The sequence below is a fragment of the Haliotis cracherodii genome, unplaced genomic scaffold, assembly GCF_022045235.1.
Source record: "Haliotis cracherodii isolate W230 unplaced genomic scaffold, xgHalCrac1.p SCAF_19, whole genome shotgun sequence".
NCBI classification, from domain to species: Eukaryota; Metazoa; Mollusca; class Gastropoda; order Lepetellida; family Haliotidae; genus Haliotis; species Haliotis cracherodii.
Genome location: NW_027266274.1, coordinates 2,464,417 through 2,483,356, shown reverse-complemented (window position 1 = coordinate 2,483,356; position 18,940 = coordinate 2,464,417). Strand labels below are relative to the sequence as shown.

At 38.7% G+C, this 18,940-nt stretch overlaps 1 protein-coding gene across 1 annotated transcript in view; it reads right to left on the bottom strand.

Annotated features, from left to right (window-relative positions):
- LOC139467063 (meiosis 1 arrest protein-like) overlaps positions 1–12,310 on the bottom strand; it is a 36,673-nt gene extending 24,363 nt beyond the window's left edge. Inside the window, exons 1-6 of the mRNA XM_071248781.1 lie at positions 12,253–12,310; positions 11,308–11,465; positions 10,898–11,077; positions 9,331–9,444; positions 8,762–8,897; positions 5,210–5,305 (exon numbers count right to left, since the gene is read on the bottom strand). Of these exons, the coding sequence (XP_071104882.1) occupies positions 5,210–5,305; positions 8,762–8,897; positions 9,331–9,444; positions 10,898–11,077; positions 11,308–11,465; positions 12,253–12,310 (742 nt within the window). The remainder of the gene's footprint in view (positions 1–5,209; positions 5,306–8,761; positions 8,898–9,330; positions 9,445–10,897; positions 11,078–11,307; positions 11,466–12,252) is intronic.
- Positions 12,311–18,940: the final 6,630 nt, after the last annotated feature.

Below are 18,940 nucleotides of genomic sequence, written 5' to 3'. Positions count from 1 at the left end.
TTGTATCTAATTGTCCAGCACATGCCTATGATTTTCATACCTTGAGGAATTTTGAGGAATGTACAACTGTTTGCTCAGATTGACTGTTTATCGGTATAATTGACTTTCTCTCTCCTCACATCAGATTGCCATTTACCACTTGCAGTTGACAATAAAAAGTGGCTGTCATGATAGGAAATGACATCATTTGACATGATCAATGTGCAATCAGACAGTACAAGGGATGGGCAAATAGTCATTTATTAATACAGCTGATAAACATTTATATTAGAATGACAACAAACAATGCACTCTCAAACAGGCGAGAATTAATCTCTCCTTTGACGAAGTAAGCAATCATCAATAAATTAATAATGAAATTGGTGCAAATATTGAAGTCACACACTAAGTGCATTCACACAGAAATACCAAGGGGTCTTAGCTGCAAAGTGTGCCATGAATATGTTCATAGCCTTAAAACATCACATGACATTTACAGTTTATGAAGAGCACTTGTCACTGCTACTACATCAGAAAAATGTGGCATGCTTTTGATTGAATTCCCCTTCAATTTTTGAAGACTCTCTATTGAAAAGTTAAGATTGTTTTACAATGTATTAAAAAAAAAATAACTTTAACTTAGCAAAGTAATCTATTTTGACTAATCTTTAGTACTGAAGCTTCAACCCTAAAAGCCCTTGGATGCAGAAGACAAAGAAAAGACAACATTTCTATTTATGCCCACTCCTATAATATAATAACAGACAATTTATCACAATATGCCCGATATCGTGTAAATAACAGACAATTTATCACAATATGCCCGATATCGTATAAGTAACAGACAATTTATCACAATATGCACGACATCATGTAAATAATGCAACTTTAACCATAATATGAAATATTTACCATAATATGCACGATATCGTGGGAATAACAGCACACGATACGTACACGTTATGGTATCACGGGTTATATTATTGTATCTATCTTTGCGGTTTATAGGCCTAGTATCTACACAGATCAACACATCGATCTCGGCATTCGCGCAACTGTTAGAACCCACAACACTGTTTTTTTATGATACTCGTTGATAAAATCGAATATAATATTAATAAACATTAAAAGCAATCATCTACTACTAGTACTAGTATATCTATATGCATACAAATAAATATTTAATCATTTACACATCTTATTTACTGGGTATATTTTACATTATATTAAATGATCATTTATATGCCTCGTTAAAATGTAGACATTAATTGCGCAAAAAGATTTTGCTTTTTCCACGGCGTTAGATGTGTGACAACCCTGTCATATATTCCTCAGTACGCAATTTGTAGCGATCCCATAATGACAGCAACCTACAATACTGTGTACGTATGCTAAGAAATGAATACCTAAATAACATATCAGAGCTGCCCTATTCAATTCTAATAAGAACGGTTTATGTATTCATATATCTGATGACTGTTTATTGGTTTAAAGTTCCAATTACAAATTTTAATATTGTTCTTAACTGACATTTTTACATAATATTGTCCTATTAAATCAAAATGCGATATTTTCGCATGCAAATTATGATCAGTCGTTAAACATTTTGTCCATCTTTGGTGTTAAAATGATTAATGTTATGAGGCCCTATTTAGGAATAAGGATATTTACATGATATTAAACACAAATCTGGCCTAAAAAGTGTTTGCTATTTCTTTTCTTGCATTACTTCATGTTCAATGAATTCGATTTAAAGTTTTATTTAAATTATCCTGAGAAACATATGATTAAACATATGATTATAGTGGGCAGGCAGGTTTTGGTCAGGGCTGGCAAGTATTTCAGCTAGCCAGTCCTGTGGTCTGGCTGAAATTTTTGGGAGTTTCATACCCTGCTTCAATAAGTTACTGTCTGGTTTTTAAACATTGCATTATTGCAGATTTAGGCAAAACAAAATAAGTCTATAAAGCGGTGGTGTGTCAGTGTCCATGAAAGATGATCGTATTAGCAGCAGATATATTAGTTTGATATATGACTCATTTGGGGACTGTATTGTATGTCACTTATGAATACCTTTAATGCTGCGATGTGTACTTTTTTAGACTATAGCATCTGGTTATTTGCATTATAATTTATATACATAATAACAGTGATGATTATCCAACCAATCCTTTTAATATCCTCAGAAATACCATGGATAACACAAGATATAACAAATGTGGAGTTAAACTAGGATTACATGCTCTCAGTGGGGTTTGTTGATGTTGGGAAAGTTACTTGCACAGCTCATAATGGTAGTGGACTATAAACTGACAAGCACTGGCACATATCAGTTCCTGCTGTATTCCGCTGCCAAAAATTCAAAACTCAGGACACTATTTCTGTAAATCCTGCAACCAATTTTGTTTAATATTGCACATAATTACTAAAACTTTTAACCTTAGTTTTCGTGAATTTCGTAGTTTTGCACCTGTTTTACATGTGGTGGGCATTTTTGTGATAAAAAGGCGAGAATCGGGAGATCATTAGTGTTAACATTCAGACATGCACTTTCTGTAAGGAATATTACAAAAGTCAACTTTACTTCAAAACAAAATAAATATCTGTTAACACGTTTAAAACCAGCTTATGACTCACGTGTAATTAATCACAAGAAATTAAACAAAAGAAATATGCATCTCTGAGAGCTTACAGGACTTTTGGTAAGAATATTAGCACATATTGATACTATAAGAACTAGTAAAAAACCTATTAGTTAAAAAAATAGATGAATATTTTCAAACACAAAGGATAAAGCTTCATGAGTCAAGGAATGATCCAAAAGCGTTTTGGAAAGAATTTAAGTCATGCAGAGTAAATTCTACAATTACTCCAAGTAAATAGGTGGCAAAATGCTGTATGGACATTTTAAAAACCTTTTGATTTGTGATTCCAGATTACTCTTAGAACACATGATACAGATATTAGGTTTTATTGTCTTTTTATTGACTTCTCCAAAGCATTTAACTATATAAATCATGAAAACCTTGGTGTTAAAGGTCAATTTAGTTAGTTAGTTTGTTGTTTTACGCCGCACTCAGCAATATTCCAGCTATATGACGGTGGTCTGTAAATACCATTGATCCACATTATTGGGATACGATGACATGCATCAACCAAGTCAGCGAGCCTGACCACCCAATCTCGTTAATTGCCTCTCACGACAAACATAGTCGCCTTTAACAGCAAGCATGGGTTGCTGAAGACCTGTTCTACCCCAGATTTTCACGGGTCATTTACTGAGGTGTCTCATCTGTATTTCAACACTGTTTTACAGTTTCAAAACAAGCTTAATGTTCGGCAAAGTCTTTGTGCAGAAACTGGAATGAAAGTAAATCTCAACAAAACTGAAATGATGGTATTTCAAAATGGAGGTCCTGGGGAAGAAATAACACTTGCCAACATGTACAGATACCTTGATATTGTTTTTTCACCTAAATCCTGATGGACAAAGGCTCAAACATGTTTAGCACCTCAAACAAGTAGAGCAGTATTCTCAATTAACAACTATCAGAAACATTTTGGATACATTAGTCATAATGATCTTTTTTTAACCTTTTTGATGCTATCATCACATCTATTCTGTGCTATGGATCTGAGATATGGGGAACCAGTTATTGTAACATTGTTGACAGTGTGCACACCAGATTTTGCCAATCATTTGATAGTTAACAAGTATACTAATAACAATATGATTCTGGGAGAGTGTGACAGAGTCTCCATGCAATATCATTATAGATACAGTTAGAGAAGTTAAGTTTTGTTTGTTGTTAAACTCAATATTCCAGCTATATGGCAGCGGTCTGTAGATAATAGAATGTGGACCAAACAATCCAGTGATTGATGTCATGAGTATGACCCACGCAACTGGGATACGATGACATGCATCAACCAAGTCAGCAAGCTTGACCATCCGCTCCCATTAATCAACTCTTACAACAAGCATGTGTTGCTAAAGACCTATTTTAACCAAGATCTTCACGTGGCAGCAGTTAAGTACTGGCAGCAGTTAAGTACTGGTGCAGATTGACTCCGCTAGCACAGCATAGGCTTCTCCACCAAGCACATAAAATGATTAAAACTCTTGATGATAATGGTAAACATACATGGGCATCTAAGAAATATTTTATTTAGATTTGGTTTTGGATTTATATGGCTGTCTTAAGGCATTGGATTGCATCTCATCATTCATAGTAATCTTCAGAGATTTTATGATTGCTTCTTTCAATTTCATCTAAATGCAATTACTAGTATTATTCTCTCCAAAGATTAGAAGCAATTCATGTATCGCTGTTACATAAGTGTATTGTACTCCAGCTATTTATTCAGCATGTATATCAAAATAATTTTTCCATCTTGTTTGTATTATGGGTCTGGAGCCTAAAGTACTGAATATAGTCACTGGGGTAGAAACTAACAGTTTTAGTCCACTAGTCCTTATAATGATAACATATAGCAAAACTCTTAAAAATGGCAAATTTCTACTAGTCCTTAGGATACATTAACTATTTGGCAGTTTGGCAAGGACTACAGGACTAGTGCCAATTTCTAACGCTGTAGTCAGTCTGTGTCTATTTGCATATGAATAATGGATCTTAAAACACCTTGAAATATAATATAGAAACGGAAAGATGCCATATGAAACAAAAGAACTCTTCTGTACACAAAATGACACCATACACTAAAGGAGAACATTCACAATAAAGAACATCCGATGGCTGCAATTTTGTACACCATTCCGAGTTAGATTGGGTCATGCCGACATGTACATAAATTAATACATGTATGCTTAACAGGAAACTGATGACCTTTTTCAGTAACATTTAACACTTTATTTGTAACATTTGTCTAATATTGCAAAAAGCTATAAAAAATAAACTGATATACAAGCAATCTAACCATGGCATTTGTTTCCTATCGGGGAGGTTAATAGCTCACACTTTGCTTTTAGATTGAACATTTTGTTCTATAGGCCATTTCTCAGGCCAATCAGTGTCCAGACCGAGAATAATGCCTGCAAGATTAAGATTAATATCATTATTGTCCCTGGGAGAGGCATTTATTTTTTGGTTGTAACAGTAATAGCAACAACATATTTATAACTGAAATATTTTACACAAGCATGAAGCTATCATAAAATCTTGACAACAGACATGCCTATACATGTAACTTCTTGTAAAGCTATCATCACCTGTGTACTTGGAGGGCAACACAATGTGGAGGTGTTCGCTGTCACTGCCGCAATCCATCAACCAACCATGGAAGAAATTCTGCAGACTCACACAATCTCAGAAAAATGGAATGACAAAGATGACAAAAGATTTCTCTTTGAAATATAAATTCTCGATTCTATATTAACATAAGCTGAAAAGCAAGGAAAAAAAAAATACAATACTTTACCACTAGCACCATGCAGGATTGTCTGTAACAAAAGCACCAGGTAGGGATGTCTGGACCGCGAGCACCAAGCATGTGTGGTGTGGAACAAGATAACTAAGGGGCCAACCATTTGATATGGGATGGGGAAGGAAGAGATCTGGTAGGGAGTCTGGATATCATTTCAGATACAGCTGCAAAACCAGATAATTTTTTTAATTAAAACTATAAGCTTGCATACTTTTTTATAACAAAAAACACCTTGAATGAATGTAATTTTTGTGTCAGCCAATTTCCTTTTTTCCAACAATCAAAAGCAGAAATATATTTCTCTCTCTCCCATACGCAAAATATAACAATTGGTCAGACCTGTTTGGACCACAGTATTGTTTGGACCACAGGGCACTCAGCAGCACTGACCTGAAAACAATCACTAAACATGATTATCTGGACCTGGGCATGTCGGAAACACAGCACTCAGCAGGTTTGTTTGGTTGGTGGGGTTTCCACAATGGCACTAAGTAGGATCGCCTGGATTGCCCTGGAACACTAACAGTAAGCAGGATTATTTGGACCACAGGCATTAAGCAGGAACATCTAGAACACCAGCACTAAGTACGCTTGCCTAGAACACCAGCACTAAGAAGGGACATCTGGAACACCAGCACTAAGCAGGAACTCCTGGAACTCCACCACTAAGCAGGAACATCTGGAACACCAGCACTAAGTAGGCTTGTCTAAAACACCAGTACTAAGCAAGAACATCTGGAACAGCAGCACTAGGTACACTTGTCTAGAACACAAGTACTGAGCCGGGACATCTGAAACACCAGCACAAAGTACACTTGCATAGAACACCAGCACTAAGCAGCAACATCTGGAACAGCAGCACTAGGCACGCTTGTGTAGAACACCAGCAGTAAGTAGGCTTGTCTAAAACACCAGCACTAAGTGTGCTTGTCTAGAACACCAGCACTAAGTACGCTTGTCTAACACACCAGCACTGAGCAGAAACATCTGGAACACCAGCACTTACTGACTTAGTATGCTTGTCTAGAACACCAGCACTAAGCAGGAACATCTGGAACACCAGCACTGAGCAGGAACATCTGGAACACCAGCACTTAGTATGCTTGTCTAGAACACAAGCACTAAGCAGGAACATCTTGAACACCAGCACTAAGTAGGCTTGTCTAAAACACCAGCACTAAGCAGGAACATCTGGAACACCAGCACTTACTGACTTAGTATGCTTGTCTAGAACACCAGCACTAAGCAGGAACATCTGGAACACCAGCACTAAGTAGGCTTGTCTAAAACACCAGCACTGAGCAGGAACATCTGGAACACCAGCACTTAGTACGCTTGTCGAGAACACAAGCACTAAGCAGTAACATCTTGAACACCAGCACTAAGTATGCTTGCCTAGAACACCAGCACTAAGCAGGAACATCTGGAACACCAGCACTTACTGACTTAGTATGCTTGTCTAGAACACCAGCACTAAGCAGGAACATCTGGAACACCAGCACTAAGTAGGCTTGTCTAAAACACCGGCACTAAGCAGGAACATCTGGAACACCAGCACTAAGCAGGAACATCTGGAACACCAGAATTAAGTAGGCTTGTCTAGAACACCAGCCATAAGCAGGAACATCTGGAAGACCAGCACTAAGCAGGAACATCTGGAACACCAGCACTAAGAAGGAACATCTGGAACACCAGCACTTAGTATGTTTGTCTAGAACACCAGCACTAAGCAGGAACATCTGGAACACCAGCACTAAGTAGGCTTGTCTAGAACACCAGCACTAAGCAGGAACATCTGGAACACCAGCACTAAGTAGGCTTGTCTAGAACACCAGCACTTAGCAGGGACATCCAGAACCATATCTGAACACAAGTACTTAATAGGGTTATCTGGAATAAGTCACTAAGCAGGGACATCTGTGTCATGGGGCTGTGCTTTAATGATCGAGGTGTCATTAAACAAGACCAAAGTAATAATGAGGACATGGTCACAGGTTCACAGGTATATTACTAACAACTAACTGTATCAATAGATGACAACGGAAAGGATCAAATAAGCCCAATCTGTGCTGACAAAGATCACTGATTAATTATATCAGAACAAATACGCAAGCAACTTTGCTGAGCAGCTGTATTACAGTAATAAAATGAGAGTAGCTAAAACAACACTTTGACAAGATACAGACAAGATGCCTAGACAGTCAGTTAAGTCGACAGCAACCAGTTAACACCTCAGTTAATTAACTTGACACTCTAATGAGGGAATAACCTCGGCTGGGTTAGATAACAGGAAGGCTATCCCTAAAATAACTCACTATCAAACCAGTCTAATAGACTAAAGATTCAGTCACTTTGACTGAACAAGGAAATACTAAAATTTGCAAAATGCTAGACAATCACGGGAAGGCTGGTTATCCATGGATTACTAGAAAAACTGAGTATTGGAAACCCTAGTAAGTTAGTTTAACTCAATACAGTCTGAGTAAGTCAGTACTAGATCAAAAGTGCCCATTTATCACTTACTAACGAAACCACCAAATAGCATGCCGTTCCGTAAAACGGCCTAATGGCACAAGAATCTGATAAAGTTTATACATGTACCGCATGTTGGCCTCAGAGAGCACAATCTCTCCTGGACAGCCTGGGAAATACGATCGTCTGGGGCACTTAGCCCAATTGTGTTTTTAAACATGGGGAAAATATGAAAAGCAAACTAACTACTATATCCACACAGAAGATGTAAGTATCAAAATAAAGCGCTTAACATAAGCTGTCCAACTGTGTCATTAAAGATTTACAACAAGCTATGTACAGTTATTGAGGAGGCAAAAATAGAAATAAATACATGAGAAATATCCAAGTGTACATATAAATTTCCCTAATGTTTGAAAATCACAGAAACAAAACAATTTCAACACATGAATAAGGTAGAGAACATATAGGAGATAACAAACATCAAGTCAATACATAATAAGAGTGCGTCATTAAATCACAAGGGAACAAAATATGAGAGTCATTAATTCTTTAACTGTGCAAGGACACTACTACAGCGGCCACTGGGCTAATATTATAAGGGTCATCTGGAATACTGGCACTAAGCAGGGTCACGTGGAAGACGGGTTCTGGGCAGTGTCATGTTGAACACGAGCACTAAGCAGGGTCATCTAAAACAGTGTTTAAGAATTAAGGGGTTCCTACGTTCCTTGAGTTTAGCTGCTTTAGTATATAAATGTGAGGATGCCCTTCATCTTTGAATTTCACATTTTGAAGAGGATCCCTTGACTTTCATGCCTAATTTTGAACAATGCATAAAAATCATTGCAGACAGCAGAATTACCTGCATCAAGGGTAAGAGTATCCACCAACCCTGTGATCACGCTGGTGGAGGATACACCACTACCTTGACTGGATATGTCCAACAACCCATCCTCGCTGCCACACAGCTGGGGTGTCAACGTCACACATACAATACGCTAGGAAGCATGAAATAAGCTACATTTCAGTTAGGTGAACAGGCAACATTATATGTTCTGTTATAACACATATAATCTTAAGACACATTTAGAAGTTTTAGTATCATGAAGGTAGGAATGTATAAGTGGTGATTCAAAACAACATCTCCAGGGACTAAATAGGCTGTCAGGCTGAACAATAGGACAACACAATGTCATGTCGAGCAATATATTTTAAGTTTGTGTCAATCAGTACTGTCTCTCACTGTAATAAACCTCATTAGTGATTGATTCATTTCTGTTTTCATCAAAGGAACAGATCATGAATTCTGAGACCAATGATCTTTCAAAAATGAGTTTCTTTCAATGACTGAATAGTCTGATAACATCATGGTATCAACATGTTTCAAGGCATATAGCCTAGATGAATGCACACAGTCTACATTAAACTTACCTTGAGGTGTTGAATATGTACAGTGTCAGATACTGCTTCAATCTGCCTTGATACAAACTCTCCACTACGACAGCCAAGAATAATCACCTCCAGCTGATTCATTGACAGACCTGGCTGAAAATGAAAATAAAAGTAATAATGAGGGATTATGGAGGGTTATACGAGAAAATGTGCCATGGCATCAAACAAGATATGTTCAAGAGATTTTTCACTGTATGACTTTCTTAGTTAATAAGATTTATGATTTCTGTAACTGTAATTGGTATTTTTCTTCATACTCTGATGTCCAAAATAATTTTGAGTTGTCGGGGTATACTGAACTGAGGCAATTACTATGTATTATCAAATGGATAATATTTTAGATATTATTGTATTTTGCAGAAAACATACAGCCTGTATTTCAATACTGTAAATAACTGTTAATCCCGACAGTACAAATCCAAGGGAAAATGTAACATCAAATTTTAGAATACCAAATCATGGGTACACAGTAATGTACACAGAAATTTTAATTACCTGTATACCGGTACATAAATATTCCCAACTGTAGTTGTCTAGATTGCAGGATTTGTAGACTAAAGGGCGCAGGACTAATGAAGTACTAACACTACAAAGTCTTATATCAACAATAAATTTTACAACATCAAAAACATTTGTGTATCTAATAACATTTATCATCAATATAAAACTTCTCAATTATCTAGACAAAAACTGGCGCAATTTTAACAACATGTTTAAGTTGTCAACAAACCAGCAGTCACTTAATCAACAGAATTCCCTGTTTACAGAATTAATATTGTCTTATACCTCATATATAACACGGAAGCAGTAATGGGCATAATGCTCGGGCGAAGTGACAGTTGTAGCAAGTTTTATTCAAGTCATTCAAAACCAACTTTATATATTTGCAAACTCATATTTTAAAAATATCTCAACTTCATACTTCTGTTCATAATTTCATACAAGGCACTTATGTGTGCAGCGGTAGAAACTAACAGTTTCAGTCCACTAGTCCTTATAATGATAACATGTAGCAAAACCTTTAAAAATGGCCAATTTCTACTAGTCCTTAGGATACCTTTACTATCGGGCAGTTTGGCAAGGACTAGAGGACTAATGCCAATTCTAACCCTGGTGTGCCTGGATCTGCTGAATGGAGGTGGACTCTCCCTACAAGAACATTATATATGTATATAATATATATCATTCAGTGTCTCAATGTACCCCAGGAAGCACGAGTGGCTCCAGCATCTAAGGCGCCGCAATTCGCTGTGCAGAGTTGTGTCCTTTAGGCACGCCAGAAACCTATGATTGTGGATTCGAATCCTGGTTTGCCCTGATTATGTTTCTAGTTTGGTCAGCACTATACTCGTGCTTGTGGGTTTCACCAAAGTGGTAAACATCTGAGACTTGCATCACTTTAGGCTTTCCTCCCACATCAAGCTGACACACTGTGATATAACTAATACTGTTAAAAGCAGCATTAAACCCAAATCACTCACTCACTCAAGGTATCCCACCACTCTCTTTCACAACAAAACAGGCATACTGTAGTTGCATTGATTACCTGAGTGAATGTACACACTTGTCTCCTGAACTGTTCAGTAGCTTGGTGTACAGCCTGGGGTATACATGAAATGTGCCTGGGCAGACAATTCCCCACTTCTGACACAGATGTTTTGATTGTTCTCAGAGCATTCTGTATGCGCGAGAGGTTACCCTTCAAACTGGACAAAGGGAGCAACAGCTGCAAAGTTAAAACAATGTGCAAAGTGGTGACTACAATCCACAATTAATGAACAGTTATTATATTTTACTATCTGCACAAAATAAAAAAGATGACAAGCACTCAGTGTTTACAAACTGAAACTAAATTTTTTGCACAGTTATTTTCACACTTCTAACAAGGTCAATTTGAAAATATGCCTAATTAAAATGAACATCATTGAAACCACTTCAATAAAAGACATGTCTGACCTCAGGTTGAGCTGTCAGCAAAAAGATGCTGACCATTGGGATACGTGAAGGTCCTGCGAGACCACATGCCACAGCAAACAGGTTCTCTAGACTGTCACAGAGTGTGCCACAGACATGATGGTCAAAGGGGGAACTTATGTCAATCAATATAGATCGAGCTGCAATAAATTACCATGTGACATTAATGGCATATACATCAAAATATCAAAACAGTGTTAAATGGCTGAAAGACAAAGAGAAATTGACAGAAATATGATAATTGTTTGCACAGCTCTAAGTCTAAGCTTATCTGACATGCAGTGATTGACTAGGCTATACAATTTCTGGAACATATCTCCTTCCCTAAACAAGTGATGTTTATGTGACGAGTTTCAGCGAGAAACAGTTGTTTGTATGTTGTTTGTTTATTATTTAACGCCTCAACGGCATTATTCCAGCTATATGACAGCAACCTGTAAATAATCGAGTCTGGACCAGACAATCTAGGCTTGTGATTTAGACTACATCATGAGACCCGTGAAGATCCAGGCTAGAATAGGTCTTCAGCAACCCATGCTTGCCGTAAAAGGCGACTTTGCTAAAAAGAGACTAACGGGATTGGGTGGTCAGGCTCCCTGACTTGGTTGATGCATGTCATTGATCCCACATTGCGAGGATTGCTGCTCATCATATCAATCACTGGATTGTCTGGTCTAGTATCGATTATATACGCCGTCATATAGCTGGAATATTGATGAGTGTGGCGTTGAACAACAAACAAACCAACTACATCATGACCTTCGATTCATGGACATTGCGGTCAATCAAACCAAGTCATGGATCCTGACCATCTTACAAGTGTAGGTTGCTGGGGACCAATAATCGTACCCGGAAACCCCATGGGCTAATAAGGCGAACAAAGTGAGTTGTTGAAAAATATATTGCAATGGCATGAACCCTGCCTACCCGGTTGTCTTCCAAGAAGGTTTCTTTTGCTTGTCTCTTCATACGCCATCTTCGACATACTTGGCTAGTCGCAACAGTAAAACTGCCTGTCCTAAAGCTTATAAAGGCGCCCGAGCATGCTATTTTATTACCTTTATACACATGAAAAGAAATAATCAAAAGTCACAACCCTTTCTTTCCGGTAACAGTTTGAAAATGTTGCACCAAAAACTTCGGTGCTAACGAAGCAGACGAAAATTCAAAGAGAGGCTTGCCGGAAACAGATGCTTGTGTCAGGGATAAGCTGGTTTCCGGCTCTCAATGCGCGTCGTCAACTTGTGATGTGAAGAGACGGGGCCCATCTTCCATGGTCAATTTATTTGATCGAAACGACTCTCCAATACAGGAAAATAAATGCATTGATGTCAAAAACTGAAAACATAAAGGATTAGGAAATAGTTCCCGTGGCATTCATTATGAATAAAGAATAATGACGTTGTTAATTGTGACAAAAACTACTGACTGACCTGTACACATGAGAAGTTTAATTGATTTCACTGTACACACATCTGTTGAGAGATGTACATTCGGGTCTAGTAATAATGAAATGAAAATGCAATTATTGTTTCAGTATCCACCAGAGAAAGTGAGTTGTCCCGGACGGAATAGCTGTGTGGGCGTAGCTGGCCACGTGTCAACTAGATATACCGATATTTAGGGCGGTTATAATAAGTTAAGAGTTATAATGAGAAGGAAAAGTGGAATTATGAAGCGAAAGAGGGATCAGCTGGATTGTCACCCTTCCCCGATGTCGTGAATTGGTGCAGATATTCTCAACCCATACGCGATTACTATTGTCATTTTAAAGGGGCACTGATCTAACGCAATTCCACGGGACTGGTTGTTGCCTTTGTTATTAATTTTTTCCCAGTGAGTACCCGGATGTATAGCAGAAATCTAGACTAGTTCGCGACCTCTGCTGCGCCATTCGTAAGCGCATTAGTTACTTTTATGGGTAGACTGAAAATGTTACGTTGAAAAGTACATTTCTATGTTGTTTGGCTTCTAATCCTACATAATAATCTGTTGTGATGTTTGTAGGCCATTTTGATCGTCTTCCGGCGTGAAGCATACAATGAAGAAATAAAAATTACAAAAGGCGCAAGTTGAGCACTTGCCAAATGTGAATACAAAGTTTCACAATAAATATTTAACAGCCTGTGAGTTATTCTCCGAAAAAACAACAACTTCATTTCCCCATGAGTCCAACTTTCTGCTTTGGAAAGGCAGAAGATACAAGCTGTATCAAAAGTCACTTTCAGCACTAATGTTTGACGCTGAGCCTTGAAGCACCGGTATTTTTTACATCTTAAATCTTAGAATGAACGCCTGTTTAACAAACGCAACATAGAGACATCGAGAAGGGACATTTGAAATAATGATACAAAACAACGAATCAACGTCTTGTCAGATGACCTTCCAAAATAAATACACGTACGATGCTTATCCGAGGATGTATTGAATACTTATAAGCGATGCATTGATCAACACAGCACCATATATGCTCTCTGTGTGGCATCAGGACAACATTAGGTCAACTTTGAAAAAGGCAGAGAGAGTGAAACAAATATTAATGCGTCGCACATCACATCATTTACATGATCCACGCAATTGGGATACGATGTCATGCATCAACCAAGTCAGCGAGCCTGACCACTTTATCCCGTTATTTGCCTCCTACGACAAGCACAGTCGCCATTGACGGCAATTTTGGTTGTTTGGGAGACTGGTCCCAAGAACAGTTTTTGGTTAAAATGTGGCAAATGTCAAAGTCAGGTGTCAGGATAAGAAGAATGCATGACCCTAATGCAACAATGCACATGCTCTCCATGATGTCTATGAATGTGCTGCACACAAGGGTATAAAAGTTGACACTGCTGAATCCTGTCATTTTAATGGTTTTACCACCATGGCACCAAGATGACCAATCTCATTAAAATCAGATCTTAGTTCTCGCTTTCGCTAAATATAGATCTGAGGACATCCCATTACAGGTCACGTCAGACCGACCTTGCGCGAATTTTGACCGACCAAAGGAAAGACTGACAAGAAGTCGACATAAGCAGCTTTCTCGTGCTTTACGGCACTAATTTCAAATCGGCGACTACGCTTCGAAACATATTTTGACAAATTCTCGATCAAAAATTTGAAACCTGAACAAAAGAAGTCTGGAATGGCAATTATATTGTCTAGATTGTATGGATTCAGTCGTTCAACCCGTAACTATCGTTCGAAATACGATACGAGAAATCACATTCCGACTGTCACTTTCATGATCTGGTAAGCGACGCTCTGATTGGTTGAATGAAAGGTCGTTCTGATGTGACCCCTCAGATGTCCTCAGTTCTTTGTTTAGCGGTAGCGAGAACTAAGATGTGATTTTAATGAGATTTCAAGATTACCAGTATGCCAAGTGGACAGGAGAATGGCCACCGCATTGCTCCAGATGGAATAGCTATCACAGAAGTTGCCAGGCTTCTCCAAAAGGAATCATCTGCATGTTATCCAGTGTATGTGGCACAGGTTCCAGACTCAAGGAGAAGTCAAGGATCGACTTCGTTCGCGCAGATCAAGATTGAATCACAGAACCCCACTTTGTCAATAGAAATCTGGCAGGTATTTGGACGTGATTCCCGGCCATGTTGCCCCCACTTTCGCTGCTGTTGGTCCTGTCAAACATCAGGATGATAATGCTCGGCCTCACAGGCTACCGACTTCATCAACCGATATGAGATCCCCAGAATAAGGGTGAAACGATACACCGATATTCCGATGCATCGCGATACTTGACCCACGATACGATATACGATACACGTGGGCCCATTTATCGATACGCCACGATACGGAACGCAAATCTCAAGTAAAGCGTTTCCTCGCTATTGTGCCTTTCAATAAACCGCTAAATTGGTTATAGCTCGCGGTAACGCATGGCTCCCCAAAACGTACTTACATTTTTAATAAGCTCAGGTTTTACACCGACATGTTTTTCCCCATCTCAAAAAACATTATCAGCTGATCCCCGCAAGCACATAACACCGGAAATACCTGTCAGCAAATCTGAACTGAAGTACGCAATTAAATACCATTACTGTACTATCTTGTTATTAAAACGTGTTCATTATATATCTGGACTTGTGTTTGTAATATATTTTATTAATTTTATTCAAAATTTCATTTAATATTTTTTTCATTAAGTTATGTGAAATCGTGTGTGAAGAGATACTGCAACCACGGTCAGATTACCGCTTTTGACGTATTGAAACGAACTTTAGTTGCTAGAGAAGGGATACATATATTAAAAATGCCATACTTTGACTCCTTAAAAGTCATGTGTGTGGCAATTTGGCGAATATATGTCAACATAAGGTTTTCGCAATCGAAATACATGTAGCACGGGAAGTCCCTAGGGTAACTGATCAAATTGTTCCATACGTAAAAATATCCTGCAACAGCAATCACCAGTACCAAAATGCTACACTTGTGGTTCTTATAATTTGAAATATATATATATATATTTATAGTAAAAGCTGCAACTAAGGTAACACGATATTGGAATATATTATTCCTGATAAAATTCTTTGAAGTTGTATCACCGGTGGAGTACATTAATTATTTTCTGGTGTTTGAACTTTGAATTGTTTTTAAGGAAAGTTAGAGAAAGTTCCAACTTCAGTAGTCTTGTTATTATAAAATAATTTTGACTGTTCCAAAATCATGAAAGGTTCAATCTTGACATGCTTTAAGTCTTGTTTTATTTATCATTGCGTATCGAGATACGTATCGTATCGTGACCAGAATATCGAGATGCGTATCGTATCGTGACCTTCCTGTATCGTTGCAGCCCTACCCCAGAATACAGCGGCCTCCGCATTCCCCAGATTGGGAATAGATCGAACACCTGTTGGATGTACTGGGACGACGTTCGCGTGCAAATCACCCTCCTCTTGTCGGGCACCTCGATACAACTTAGAGGAACTCGTCCAGTGCCTGCAAGCTGAGTGGCAAGCAATATCTCAGACATCTCTTGTCAGGTCCATGAAACAGCGACGCAGAGAATGTGTCCATTCCAGGGGATGTCAAACACGTTATTGATACCGTTGTCATTTTTGTGACTTTATGAAACGACACTCGACTGATTTTGAAGGCGAAATCTTGGTTACCTTCCTTACAGATGTGACCACCCGACGTCCATACTTGATCGCTATTGGATGAATTCTTTTAAAATGATCATTTTCTGTCGATTGTATTTTGTCATTTTGTGTCCCAAAACCTTGGTTTCCCATACTTGTTTGAATGAGAAAAGATACATTCACCACCTCTAACTGTTGATAATTTTGGTTTACTTTGACACCCAGTAACTCTGATGCTACCTGTCTTTTGACTGGCCCTTTCAAATAATATTTCAATATTCTTATTTTTACTAAATATATGAATAAAGAACTCATAAAAGGGTATCACAGCTTTTGATTAAGTTAATTAAATACAGTATTATTTACCATACATAAATATTTGCCAGCTGTACACATATTTTGATACCTCATATATATTGGAAAGATATATTGTACATTTGGCTAAAAACTTGATTCTCATGAACGGAGCCGATGTCTAATGTTTGTGTAGACAGTTCCTCTGGGCATGTGGCAGCCGATGTCTAATGTTTGTGTAGACAGTTCCTCTGGGTATGTGGCAGCCGATGTCTAATGTTTGTGTAGACAGTTCCTCTGGGTATGTGGCAGCGGATGTCTAATGTTTGTGTTGACAGTTCCTCTGGGTATGTGGCAGCGGATGTCTAATGCTTGTGGACAATTCCTCTGGGTATGTGGCAGCTGATGTCTAATGTTTGTGTAGACAGTTCCTCTGGGTATGTGGCAGCCGATGTCTAATGTTTGTGTAGACAGTTCCTCTGGGTATGTGGCAGCGGATGTCTAATGTTTGTGTAGACAGTTCCTCTGGGTATGTGGCAGCCGATGTCTAATGTTTGTGTAGACAGTTCCTCTGGGTATGTGGCAGCGGATGTCTAATGTTTGTGTTGACAGTTCCTCTGGGTATGTGGCAGCGGATGTCTAATGCTTGTGGACAATTCCTCTGGGTATGTGGCAGCTGATGTCTAATGTCTGTGTAGACAGTTCCTCTGGGTATGTGGCAGCGGATGTCTAATGTTTGTGTAGACAGTTCCTCTAGGTATGTGGCAGCGGATGTCTAATGTTTGTGTAGACAGTTCCTCTGGGTATGTGGCAGCGGATGTCTAATGTTTGTGTTGACAGTTCCTCTGGGTATGTGGCAGCGGATGTCTAATGTTTGTGTAGACAGTTCCTCTGGGTATGTGGCAGCGGATGTCTAATGTTTGTGTAGACAGTTCCTCTGGGTATGTGGCAGCGGATGTCTAATGTTTGTGTAGACAGTTCCTCTGGGTATGTGGCAGCGGATGTCTAATGTTTGTGTTGACAGTTCCTCTGGGTATGTGGCAGCGGATGTCTAATGTTTGTGTAGACAGTTCCTCTGGGTATGTGGCAGCCGATGTCTAATGTTTGTGTAGACAGTTCCTCTGGGTATGTGGCAGCGGATGTCTAATGTTTGTGTAGACAGTTCCTCTGGGTATGTGGCAGCCGATGTCTAATGTTTGTGTTGACAGTTCCTCTGGGTATGTGGCAGCGGATGTCTAATGTTTGTGTTGACAGTTCCTCTGGGTATGTGGCAGCGGATGTCTAATGCTTGTGGACAATTCCTCTGGGTATGTGGCAGCTGATGTCTAATGTCTGTGTAGACTGTTCCTCTTGGTACGTGGCAGCCAATGTCTAACGTCCGTGTAAACAGTTCCAGGGAGCGGGGAGGTGGTCGGGTAGCCTAGTGGTTAAAGCGTTCGCCTGTCAAGCCCAAGACCTGGGTACAATGTGTGAAGCCCATTTTTGGTGTCTCCCGCCATGATATTGATTGATTATTGCTAAAAGTGGCCTAAAACCATACTCACTTACTCACTCATGCATGTATATGTATATACATGTGCGGGTATGCATATATACTTTATTTATATATACATACTTTTTTCATGTCGTGTAATTATTGTGTGAATCTCTTTACACAGATACACACATGAATATTACCTAAGCACTACCAACTTTTTCCAGTATGTGCTACATCTAAAACTGACTGGTGGGATTCATGGATGGAAACAACAAAAGAGCAGCAAACTAACAAACATAAAGCCTGGCACTATCATCTCTACCTGAAAACATCATTTCAACAATGTTGAAAACCCAGACCACACCACGAACTGTCAGACTGTCACAGCACACAGTGAAAACTGATTATTGTCTACCTAGAAATAACCAGTGACTCTGTAATCAGTCTGTATAGTATTTATGAGGTGTCTTCTCATGCTGCTGATCAGACGTGTGATTTTTCAACACTGTGATCCTCTGACATTCCATGGTGCAGTGCATGGGTCAGTTCATTCAGGTAAGTACATTGATACAACATGCTGACAAGTTAGGATTCCATTGTTTGTCATTATTTTTAGTAATTGGATTTGGAATCAGGTGGTGCTTAATTAATGCTCATTGGTATATAAAACATCCCGTAAATCAAACTGAAGGAAACATTCAACCAAAATAAGCATGATAAGTAATTATTTATTCATAAAAAGCACACA